At 32.5% G+C, this 13,416-nt stretch overlaps 2 protein-coding genes across 2 annotated transcripts; one reads left to right on the top strand and one right to left on the bottom strand.

The window, feature by feature from the left end:
- The first annotated feature begins 6,202 nt into the window (after nt 1-6,202).
- Nucleotides 6,203-6,694, top strand: LOC120268607 (uncharacterized mitochondrial protein AtMg00810-like). Its single transcript, XM_039275932.1, has 2 exons — nt 6,203-6,332; nt 6,381-6,694. Exons 1-2 carry the CDS (start codon nt 6,203-6,205, stop codon nt 6,692-6,694), a joined length of 444 nt encoding a protein of 147 aa, XP_039131866.1.
- Nucleotides 6,695-10,459: 3,765 nt separating this feature from the next.
- Nucleotides 10,460-12,923, bottom strand: LOC120269358 (zingipain-2-like). The gene is given in 7 exon segments (XM_039276695.1): nt 10,460-10,726; nt 10,934-11,140; nt 11,572-11,712; nt 11,826-12,052; nt 12,450-12,570; nt 12,572-12,640; nt 12,642-12,923. Coding segments are annotated over 7 exon segments (1,101 nt in total). The 5' UTR covers nt 12,885-12,923; the 3' UTR covers nt 10,460-10,633.
- Between the last annotated feature and the right edge of the window lie 493 nt (nt 12,924-13,416).

The raw sequence follows: 13,416 nt of genomic DNA, 5'->3' as shown, positions 1-13,416 counted from the left end.
CCATTGTTTCTTTACATTGCCTATTACCTTATAGAACAATATGATGAGGGCGACAACACACCCTTTCAAATAACCTGTGGTAGTGTAGTTTTCTTTGCACCGCAGTTGTACACATGCCGCCGTCATTAGGAGATCACCCATCAGCCACCTGTGAATGGCATGGGCTCAAGCATAACATCCGAGTGAGGTAAGATCATCAGTGTACTTGACCTCGAATATTGGTGTATTGAGAGAAATGCTGGGGAAGAAGATGGTGGTCATGAAGTGAACCACCAGAAGCTTCACAAATGTCATATCCTCACCATCTTTCTCTCGCACAAGCCTAAATAGGTTGTCTTTAATTGAGTCATGTTAATGCATTTTACTGAGAAATGTCTACTCAAAATCGCATAGGACTCTCTTGTGCTTGAAGGATACAATATCTCCTTCACAGCAAAGGCCGAGAATGAGTGCCACGTCTTCTGCCTTAAATGGCAGTATGCTCTCTCCTATCTTGAAGCGTTGGTTGCGATTATCATACACCTGCAGCAGCGCGTCAAGCACTCCTCTCTCCTGTATGATGGATGCGTCATCCATCAAATGACCAAAAGAAGTTCCTCGGAGTATCTCCCAATGCCGCATGTGCATTTCCTTCCTCAATGTGGAGATCATTTCTACAATATGAGCAAGATAACACCGTGCATTTACAAGCGTTGTCGCCATCTTCTGTTGTGGAAAAAAAAACACAATACATCAATATCTTAAACACAAACACCTTATTTTACACATGAAGACCATATTTTACACAGAAAGCAAAAATAATACACAGTAAAATAGACGAAGTAAATGAGAAACTTAAGCAAATACACATCATGAAATGTCATATTTTACACAAGAAGGAACCAATGCTACACAGGAGATAAACATCCAAACTGTAAATAGAGGAGATAAACATCCATACACCATACATAGCATTATCGTCATCTTGCTTCAACAATCTAGGCATGTGTTCTCAACTCTCGGCTGAGATTTTTCTTGGAGAAACTTCTTCAATGGGTGACCTTCAACGAGAGAACAATGGATTCAGAGAAGACGAAGGACGATGCTCGCGAGAAAGACCACTGCGGGGAAAAGGTTCTCCACCGTGCTTCACTATGATATGTAGAAGACTAACAGTTACACTTGGAGAGAGGGTTTCACGGATCCCAATGGTTTGCAAATCCAACCGTGCGTCTAGCTGTATGTGGTTACCTAGAAGATGGAGGACATTCTTGTCATTTCTGCAAGGCTGGAGAAATTTTTCCACTCAGGGGAGCCCTTTGGTAATTTCCACCGCCAACTAACCCTCCATTTCACACCGTTTGGGGAATTTGGACTGAAAGAGGAAAACCCAATAAAGAAGAACCTTGAAGGAAATAAGAAACATGAGGGATTTATAGGGAAAGTACAACCTTCTCAGGGACTATTAAATACTTTCCACTTATTATTATTATTATTATATATATATATATATATATATTTACTTTACTTTATTTTACTCAAATTATATTTTGTGTTAAGTGTTGATTTTTTTTAGCTACTTCCAAACATCATACGAATAATTTAATTTTATTTAATATTTTTGTATTTATCAAATTTGTTAGAAATTTATTCCATGCATTGATTTTTTTGATATTATTATTTTTTTAAATTATTATATCAGCTTTCTAATTTTGTTAAAATTTATATTTTCATATTTCTAATTTAAAAATTAATCTAGTTAAAAAAAAATACTCAATCACTGAGCAGTTGGTTCCTTCATTTTTCCTCTTAACTCAAATTTAAAGATTGAAGGTTTCAATCTTATAGCTTGTTGTCAATCGATCGATGATTAATCTCAATCATGACCCAATGCACTTTTTTCTTTGTTTTCATTGTAGTTTAAGAACCACCCCTAGATGAGTGTAATGTATTTGTTTATTTATTTATTATTTTGTGCTTTTTATATTCAACATAAAATAATGAAAAATTGTTAAACTCATGGCCTCTTTTTTTACATTTTGGTGCCATACTATTGGGTAAATCCCTCCCCCGACAGTACTGTTCCCACGTACAGGTGTGAAATATGATATAAACATAATTTATTTTGATTTGAAAATAAATTAGAAAGTATATTCTATTTATTAGGAATTCTTTACATAAAAATAAGAGTCTAAAAAATTTTATATTTAAATGGTAAAAAAATTTTAAAAATTTATTATTGATGTTGAGTATAAAGTTTTTATAAAATGTTTGACTTTAAATAATTTCATATTTAGTTGAATATTTTTTATTTTTTATTTTTTAAATTTCGGATTTTTTTTTTTGAAATTTCCTTAAAATTTTTTTAGGTTTATTAAAAAAATAATCTATCTTCAGTTTGAAAATAAATTAGAAATTATATTCTATTTATTAGAAATTATATTCTATTTATTAGAAATTATTTACATAGAAAATAAGGATTAAAAAATTTTGTATTTAAATGGTAAAAAGTTTTAAAGATTTATTATTTGTGTTGAGTATAAAATTTGTGTTGAGTATAAAGTTAAGATTTTTTTTGTTGAAATTTCCTTAGAACTTTTTAGGCTTATTTTTTAAAAAAAGAAAAAGAAAAAAAGAAATTGGGCCCAGCACTGGCCAGGCACTAGCCAAAAGTCACCCTTGTTTTGACACCATGATTGAATTATTTCATATCACATTTAATGGTTTTGTCTCAAGTTTAGTTCTAATTATAAACTATTTCAAGTACTTTTAATTCTTTATCTTCATGTTTCTTTCCTTGTCTTGGTTCACTCAGTGCAATTGGAATCTAAAATTAATTAGAAGATGATAAATTGACATGCTTCTTACCATATAGATTGATCATTAATCAATCATTAATGGCCCTTGTTTTGTCTTAAAAAAGTTTATTTTTCAAGTGACTATGTATATATAATACTTTGTTTAGATTCCATGTGGATGCATCCATGGACTTATAATCAATTTGATAGATAAATAATTTGGTTTATAGCTGATTTTGTTAATGGGTACATAAAAGAATTTTTTTAATGAAGAGCAAAACAGAAGAGAATTTGAGCAAAATATCCAACCCTTCGTATTTTTTTCACCTAATGTAATTATTTCAATAAATTTATTTTATAATTATTTAAATTTTAATATTAATAAAAAAATTATTTTATTAATAATTTTCAAATTTCAAAGAAAAAAATTGCTTACCTACCCTTATAAAACTAGAAAACTGCTAATCTCAAAAAACTTCTATTTTACTTTTGTCTTTATATATATATTTTTCTCTCTGCATGTATATTTTAGCTTTGAAAATGAAATTACAAATTTTATTTTATGAAAATATATTACTTTTTTTTCTTTTAGTTGTCCAACATGATTTTTTTAAAATAAAGTAATTAACTTTGGAGTGTTAATTTGGTTCATGGAACTCGATTGAAATAAACGTAATACTTTTATGGAGATATAAATGTAATACTTGTTTCAGTTTTGGTGCTTGGATGATAAACATGGTGTATGAAAGTAAGATGTGATCATGACAAAGTTATTTATTGATCGAGAAAATTATATATATTGTTAGAGTGATATGTTAGATGTATATTTTTTTGATGTATGTACATTGTGTATGTATATGTGTATATACATACTTATAGTTATATTTGTATATTTATTTGTTCTATAAATATGACCCAAAGGGGTCATCTATTGTGGGCTGGCTAAATACATATCCTCTTCTTCTAACAGGTATCAGATGCCGGTCACTGGCCGATCTCGCCGGACAGTTGATCCGTTTGTTTTCTGTTGCTCTCCAACGAGCATTTTGTTTTGTTTCTTCTTGATTGCTTAGTTCATTATGATATTCTTGCCTTTCGTTACCACAATCACCTGCGCTGACCACAGGCACCCATCCGCGCCGGACACGTCTCAGTCGCTTCCCTCCCGCCGCCGCACTCATCACCATTACAGCTTATGTTTACTTTTTAGTTGGTCTTTGCTTCACTTGGGAGGCATTCTCATGCTTTGTGCTTATAGTTTGGAGTTTGGGTGGTAGTGCTCACAGCCACCTCCTTCGTTCTCTTCGTTAGTTCTCTCGTGCCGGATTACATCGCCGGAACGTCATTGGTGATGGTGTCATTGGCCAGCTGGTAATTATCTCCATCGCTGCTTCCTCCCTGTCTCTCGCTTCTTTGTTCCAAGGTTGCCACCAGATCATCACTGCCTCATCACTGTTTCTTCATTCGCTTCTTTGTCCTGAGACCATCACTGCTTCCTCGCCGCTCGTTCCTTGTATCTTCATCTTCTCCACCGACGATCAGGCGACTTCCATTGTTTCCCCGACCAGACGACCAACACGAACTCCCACACACGGAATTTTCACGATTGAAAGTCTTGAGATTTTAATTTTTGTGTTTGTTTTGATTCTCAGTACGAATATCTATATAATATATAATATATATATAAATAAATAAAAAAAATCCTTCGTTTTTTTATTCTCTTCTTATCTTTGACATTATCTATTATTATATATATATATATACATATCTTATATTAAAAAAACCGATTCTGTTTCATACTTTATTACTAGCATCTAATATTACTTAATATTCCTACATTACCCAAAAAAAAAAAAATGGCATCAACTTCGTCTGCTCCACATTTCTTAGCTCTAGTCGATATCAAACCAAACGGCTCTAATTACCAAGAATGGTTTACTACTGTTCGCATCGTTTTACTTGGTATGGATCTACTTGGCCATGTTGATGGTACCTCTCCCCAACCCTCCACTCTTGATACATCATGGACTCTTGCTGATCGTCGTACCATTACCATTATCTGTCAGTCTTGTGAGATTGATGTCCGTATGGAAATTGGACATCTTCCCACTGCTCATGCAATGTGGAAACACTTAGCTCATATGTTTGAGCATTCCAGCTCTGCTCGTCAGTATGCCATTTTACAGGATCTTACTCATATTCAGTAGCGTGAGCGTTCCGTTAGAGAATATGTCACTGACCTATGGTCCTTATGGCGTTAGATTGATTCATTGGAGACATCCACATGCCTACGGTTCTGTATGTTCTCTTGATCGCTGGCACTGTCGACTCGGTCACTTGTTTAGTTCTCTCCTGAAACTCTTAACAAGTTCAGGTAATCTTGGTTCTATTTCTTCCCTTCCTCCACATCCATGTATGGGTTGTAAGCTTGCTAAACCCACTGCTCTTCCTTTTTCTTCACGAGAATCTATTTCTGAATCTACTTTTGATCTAGTTTATTCTGATGTTTGGGGTCCTGCACCCTTCTCCTCTCTTGGTGGTTTCTTTTATTACATCTCTTTTGTTGATGATTTCTCGCGTTATACCTGGCTTTATTTAATGCATTCCCGATCGGAGGTTTTTGCTATTTACTCTCAATTTACGCAAATGGTATATACTCAGTTTGGTAAACGCATTAAGATTTTTCGCTCCGATGGGGCACGCGAGTATCTCTCTACATCCTTTCGCACATTACTTTCCACTCACGGCACTCTTCCACAACAGTCCTATCCTTATACACCTGCTCAGAATGGTGTCGCTGAGCGTAAAGATCGTCATATCTTAGACACTACGCGTGCACTTCTTTTTTCCTCTTCTGTCCCTCAATCATTCTGGGATGAAGCCATTCTTGCATCCGTCTAACTCACCTTATGAGCGTCTATGCTCCCTTCCTCCCTCCTATGGTCATCTTCGCACGTTCGGCTGCACATGTTGTCGGTGGGTCTATCGAGTCAAGACCCGAGCCGATGGTATTATTGGTCGCCACAAAGCGCGTCTTGTTGCTCGTGGTTTTACTCAGGAGTATGGCATTGATTATGAGGAGACATTTGCTCCTATGGCCAAATTGACTACTGTTCGCCTTCTTTTTGCTATTTCTGCTGCTCACCAGGCCACATCATCAGTTAGATGTGACCAATGCCTTCTTATATGGCGATCTCTCTGAGGATGTTTATATGACTCCTCCTCCTGGTTTCTCTCATCTTTCTCAGCATGTCTGTCCTATTTGCCGAGCTATCTATGGACTCAAACAGGCTCCTTGTGCCTGGTTTGAGCGGTTTCGCAATGTGGTTCTTACTCTTGGTTTCACCTAGAGCTCTTATGATTATGCCCTCTTCACTCGGCAAACTTCTTGAGGCATCACCATTCTACTTCTTTATGTTGACGATATGGTTATCACTGGTGATGATGTCAATACTGTTCTTTCTTTGAAACAACGGTTACACACCGAATTTCAGATGAAAGATCTTGGTCCTTTTCGTTATTTTTTTGGCCTTGAGGTTGCTTATTCTCATCGAGGTTACTTGGTGTCTCAACACAAGTTCATATCTGACATTTTTCAATGAGCTGATATTACTGATCTTCGCACTGCCTTTACCCCTATTGAGTTCCACCACCGTCTCTCCTCTTCTGATGGAGAGCCTCTACCTGACCCTACTCGCTATCGTGCGTTTGTTGGTGCTCTTGTTTATCTGACTATTACTCGACCTGATATTGCATATGCTGTTCGTGTTCTTAGTCAATTTGTGAGTGTTCCTCGCTCTACTCATTACGTTGCCCTTTTACGAGTTCTTCGTTATCTTCGTGGCACTATATCTCGCTCTTTACTTTTTTCTGCCATATCTTTTCTTGAGTTGCGCGCCTATTGTGATGCTGATTAGGCAGGTGATGCATCTGATCGACGTTCTACTATTGGTTTCTGCATTTTTCTTGGAGATTCTCTTATCTCTTGGAAAAGCAAGAAACAATCTACGGTTGCTCTTTCTACTGCTGAAGCTAAGTATGGTGCTATGTCTTCTACTGCTAAGGAGGTTCTTTGGTTGCGACAGATTTTGATGGACTTTGGTGTCTCTATCTTTGCCCCTACTCCTATACATTGTAACAACCAGAGTGCCATCAAAATCGCTGCTAATCTTGTCTTTCATGAACGTACGAAAGCATCTTGAGATCGCTCTTCACTTTGTTCGTCATCATTATATTGCTGGCAGTATTATTCTTCCTTATGTTGCCTCTACACAGCAGCTTGCTGATATTTTCACTAAGGCACATACAGTCTCTCGGTTTCGGTTTCTGATTGACAAACTCTCGGTTTATGACCCACTGTGAGTTTGAGGGGGCGTGTTAGAGTGATATGTTAGATGTATATTTTTTATGTATGTACATTGTGTATGTATATGTGTATATACATACTTATAGTTATATTTATATATTTATTTGTTCTATAAATATGACCCAAAGGGGTCATCTATTGTGGGCTGGCTAAATACATATTCTCTTCTTCTAACATATATAAATAGAGGACTCATCATTTAGGATATTCTTATATTTTTAATTTCAGGGACATTCACAATAGCCATTGGATTATCATCCAATGGTTAAAATTCATTTATAAACAATATTAAACAGTTCTAAACAATGTTGCACAGTAGTACATAGTGATTTTGTATAGTATTTATGTAAATAATAGCCGTTGGATGATCATTCAATGACTATAAATAAACATCTCTAGTCAACAATAATCTGTGTATCTATGTAGATGACTTAAACCCCACACACACAGATATATATATATATATATATTATGCATATTTCACTTTAAATATTGATCTAGTTTTTTCTCCCTTGGTTAAACATTAAGTAATTTAAATGGTGGTGAGGTATATATGTCCCTGTCATTTGATCGCCATTGCGATGGTCTATTGGCATAGGAAATTTTGCATCTATGAAATTAATTAAACTTACTAATTAAATATTTAGGAAGTCTTGAGAGCTTGTTGTCCTACATATAGTCTCACGGCCATTGATGATCTAATGCTCTTTCCTTATCTTTGTGTCACATTTTAAGTAGCCAACACTGAGATGACTACATGATTGTGATATTGCATAAATTATTTTCTTTAGTGCTTTGATCACTTGCAGTAGTTCAACACAAAGTATTCAAAAATTATCATATAATACACTTAAGTGCATTTTAACCTTTTCTCTCTTTAAAAAAGTTCTTTGTAGAGATTTTTTTTTTTTAATTTAGTTTTTTCATTCATTGACTTTAATATTTAATTAAGTTTTTAATTCCTCTCTTCTCACCAATTATCCTCTTTAGAGGAGAGATCAAGAAATTTTTATTGTAGAATTTTTTTTTTAATTTAGTTTTTTCATTCATTAACTTTAATATTTAATTAAGTTTTTAATACCTCTCTTCTCACCAATTATCCTCTTTAGAGGAGAGATCAAGAAATTTTTTAGAGATAAATAGTAAATATGTTTGATTGTGTTTTTTTTTTTATTTTTTTATTTCATCACACTTGTGCTCATTTATTTTTGGCTTTTTTTAAATATTACTTTTTTTAAATTATTTATCAAAATAGGCAATTTTACAAATATTTATCAAAATAGTATTTTTATTTTTTAATATTAAACTTTAGTTTTTTTAATAGTTATGGTTCCACTAGTTTTTTTAATATTACAATTTTATTTTATTTTTTAAAAATGTAGATTCCACTAGTTTATTAATATTAAATTTTAATTTTTTAAAACTGGAATGGGTCCTATTAGTTTTTTTAATTAAAAACAATTTTATACTAAAACTCTTATAATTTCATAAAATTTTTTATAACTAGGTTTATTCCCACTTCTACTCTAATTTTTTATAACAATTTTACGCTAAAACCCTTATAATTTCATAAAAGAGTTTCAGGTTATGTCAAATGAAAAATATTGGGACTCCTATAATGGTCCACGTCTATATGCTGATCGTATAATGCGAAGATCATCTTAGGGCGCCCAAAATCTATAAAAATTTGTAATGAGATGGACATAAGGGAGGGCGGTTAGCCAAAGCATTGATGTCTATGTCGTAATGAAGGTCATAGTCATCGAAATTGTCCGAATGTAGCTAGTCAAAGTCATATGTCATAATATAATTTAAATATTGTACTTGTTGAAATATTTTATAATATATGTAATTGTTTTCGTTCATTTAAAATACCACAATGCTTTGGCTGACCAGCCCTCCCTTATGTCCATCTCATTATGAATTTTGGTGGATTTTGCGCACCCTGAAGATGGTTTTCACATTGTAAGATCAGCGTATAGACGTGGACCATTATAGGGGTTCCAGTATCTCTCATTTAACATTCGTTGAAACTCTTTTATGAAATTATAAGGGTTTAGTGTAAAATTATAAGGCTTTAGTGTAGAATTGTTATAAAAAATTAGAGTAGAAGTAGGAATAAAACTAGTTATAAAAAATTTTATGAAATTATAAGGGCTTTAGTATAAAATTATTTTTAATTTAAAAAAACTAGTAGGACCCATCGCATTGCATTTTTTAAAAAAATAAATTTTAATATTAAAAAACTAGTGGGACCTGATTTTTTAAAAAAATACAAATTTTAATATTAAAAAAAACTAGTGGAACCACAACTATAAAAAAAAAACTAAAATTTAATTTAAAAAAAAAATAAAAATGCTTATTTTGGTAAATAATTATAAAAATACCTACTTTAGTAATTAATTAAAAAAAAAACAATATTTAAAAAAGTCTTTATTTTTATACTATTTTTATTTAATTTTTATTAGCACTAATTGGTAGAGTAGAAGTCGATGCACTTCTCAAGTCCATTATAACTTGCCTACCAAACATACCAAAAGCATTGAGAATTTCTTATAGGTCATAATTCCTCAAAAATATTAATCAAATACTATATATAATGTAGCTTTTCTTAATTTTATAAAAACATCTATTATGATCAATTAGGCCCATTTTGATCATCTCATATTAGGCCCTTTTTTTTTTCTTTGAAAAAACATGGATAATTTTTTTTTTCACTCATGTAATTGGTTCCTAATTATGGACTATTTAGTATTTAATTCCTCATCTTCATGTTTCTTTCCTTGTTTTGATTAAATCCACGTAACCACAAATTTTACCTGAACTCTAATTAAAGTTAATGAGAAGATGATTTTTTATTATAGTTGTATGTATTTAGATTGATTGATCATTACTCAGTTATTAATGTGCTAGCTTGTCTTTTTCTTTTTTTGGTATAAAAGCATGTATTTTTTTGATATTCATAAACCAGTAACTAATGCTTTATTTATAGGATCCAATTAATTAATTATCAAGTTTTGAAGTGTGAGTGTCATTATATATATCTCTATATATATAGTTATGAATGATGTGGATGTCATATGTTGGTTTTCATATATATATATATATATATATATAAATACATTTTAGAAGAACAACAAGAGGAGAGTTTTAAAATTTAAATTTTAAAATATTTTTAATTTTAATCATTATAATTAAATCAAGATAAAAAATTTTCAAACAATCTACACATTGAAGCCATTTGCATTGTGTTGCACTTAAACTTTTCAAAATATTACTGTATTTTCTTTCTCTCATAATTAAATTTATTCTGAACTTAATTTTTTCAAATAATGATCATCAAAGCGTAAGCTTTTGATGTGATTTTATTTGACGCAAACACTCAAAATAGATAAGGACATGAGAAAATAACATAAGGTGGGCAACATAACCCATACGATATTACTAATAAGCACCACCTCTTTTATTTTCCACATAATTATATATCTTCTCATGCAGTGGCCATCTTGCCTTCAGCCTCAGTTTTAGACCATTCTCCATGAGTGTTTTTCAGTGCCTTCTCCTCAAGCAGGTTGTAGTTGTTCTATATATTTTGAAACAACAAGCAACATATATAATTAATCAGTATATATATATGTAATAAGCTAAAAGATGATGCATGGAACAAATATGTTTAATTTTCATTAATTAAAGTATTGAAAGAACATGCATTCACAAATTTAATTCAGTATTTACTTTTAATGTGAAATAGAGATGGAGGAGATGAAGTGAAAGCAAAATTTCTTATTACCTTCACAGGATAACTAGGTAGTAAAGCAATGCCACATTTGCCTTCTGCAGTACCAGAATTACGTTGAATTCTTACGTATCCATTCTCTCCCCATTTTTCTCCCCATGAGTTTTTAATGATCCAGTAATCATCACCATTTTCACTCCCATAACCTACTAAAGTGACACCATGATCTAATTTTGTCCCACAACTTCCTTTGTATATACCCTGCATCAAGAATTAAAAAAAGACATAATGATCCATCCGATATACAAATATCTTGAATAATCTCTACACTCATATAATACTAGATTACTAGTCCCATATTTCTAAAGATGGTACAATTTCTAAATATAGCATATTCAAGAAATAAAAATGATTCCCAACTATCAGCTGTAAGATGAACTAGAGACTCTACTATTATATTAAAATACAAGCATGATACCAATTTTACACTGTCCTAATGTACTAAAATTCCAAAATTTCCACATACCAAAACATATACATTAGGAGTAATGCAAAAGAAGATGTATGAATATGCTTATATATATATATATCATGAGGTATATAATTTTGATGTTATGCAGTATTTGTTTGAAGCCTTTATAACTTTTTAGTACAATAACAAAAGGAAAAAATTTACTTGAGAAGCTAATTACCGATTGGTAAAATCTGAAGTCATCTGAACTAGAATCGATTGCAACACTGATTGGTTGATGGGCAACAGCCTTCTTCATGCTATCCTCACTAGAGCTAGGAACATTCTCATACCCATCAATGGAAACAACTGTTCTTCTTAGCTACAAATTCATGCATGCATGATAACACGCCTTTATATATAGACATAAGAATAATGGTAGTAAAAAGTTATGAAAACAATGAAAAATATGGATATATATATATATGATAAAACCTTATTCCTATTGCATCGTGCATAATAACCTCTGTATGGATAGTCCTCCTCAGTATCAATGCCACCATTTTTTTTGATGAACTCAAAAGCTTTGGTCATCAACCAACCTTGACAACTCTTTCTAACACAATCTACTAACTCTTGTTCTGATAATGATATCAAGGTTCCTGTAACAATCTTGTTCAGCCCTTCTATTGCTGCAATTGCAGAGAATGCCCAACAACTACCTGCTGACAAGTTAAAATCACAAATTACCACCAAGTAATTAATGAAACATGAGAGAAATAATTAATAAGAAAATTACTTATGTGCCTTCTATAAATTAATGATATTGATATGGACTCCTAATTAGGTGATAGTTTGGTATACAATACCAAGTGTATCTGATACTAAATAAGCAATTCATAGCTGATTTATTAGTTTTTAATATTACTATCCAGTACTTGTATCATTACTTTTGAAATGTTTTCCTTTGGTAAAATGAATTCTCTGTGTAGGTATTTATTTATTTATTTTAATACAATTAATGATCAATAAAAATTCAATTGCTTGAATTTATATGATCAAGTCTTTAATATCTTTCGACCTCTCCTTCTTTCAAATATTATAAAGAACATTACATACCACATTTGAGTTGGTTCTTGACACCAACAACAGCTCCCATGTCTCTCCAATCAATGGAATCAGGCAGTGTTTCATCACCATTAAAGAGATACCTATTACTCTCCTTGAAGTCCATGTTCTCACCGTTGAACCGATTGAAATCCTAGATACATATTCCGATACTCATCATTGGTGAGATCAGCGAAAGACGTTGAGTGTGAGAGTGTATGAGTGATTGCCGGCATTGTGCTCATCAATGTACTTGAGGTTATCTTTGAAGATGTTGTACCTCTTTTCCTTCTCAAAGAGGTCATTGTAGTTCTTATGGTTTTCAACCAGCCAACCCTCATAAAGGAGCTTGATCTCATGCTCAGAGCGAGCTGCATTAATGGATAGGTAGAGGGAGGAGAAGGAAAGCAAGAAGACGGAGAGGAAGAGGATGAGTTTCGAAGCCATTACTGGAAGGGTAGTGTGTGGGAGAGTGGAGAAGATAAGTGGTGTTTATATAGACTATGAAAGCAAGAGCTGAGGGTAGTGTGGATCATCCCTTTGATTAATTTAGTACGTTTAAATAATTAGAAGAAAAATGAAACATGTGGTAAATTTTAAAACCAAAACAAAAAACAACCACAACTTATATGGGCAGATTAAAGGTTGAATCTATGGGTCGCTAGTATTATTGTAATACTGTACATGTAGTTGTGTATATATAATATTATATAAAAACTGTATTATATTTTTATCCATGATCATTTGACAAGGGGGAAAGAGAGTTTAAATTTTTATTGCTTCCTAAGGTTGATCCGGAGATGATGATAATTACTACGTTAATGACTGTAATAATATATTCATGAATATATATCTCAACGTGGAACAAGGAATTAAACAATCTTTAACTAGGATGATTTTCATTGAGAATGAGCTCAAAAGAGCTAGAGCTGTGGTGATAAAAGTTATGTGGAGATAATCTTTCAAGGTTTTGATTTGA

The sequence above is a fragment of the Dioscorea cayenensis genome, chromosome 9 (assembly GCF_009730915.1).
Source record: "Dioscorea cayenensis subsp. rotundata cultivar TDr96_F1 chromosome 9, TDr96_F1_v2_PseudoChromosome.rev07_lg8_w22 25.fasta, whole genome shotgun sequence".
Lineage (NCBI taxonomy): Eukaryota > Viridiplantae > Streptophyta > Magnoliopsida > Dioscoreales > Dioscoreaceae > Dioscorea > Dioscorea cayenensis.
The sequence above is the reverse complement of the archived record's forward strand: the minus strand, read 5'-3'. Positions and strand labels throughout refer to the sequence as shown.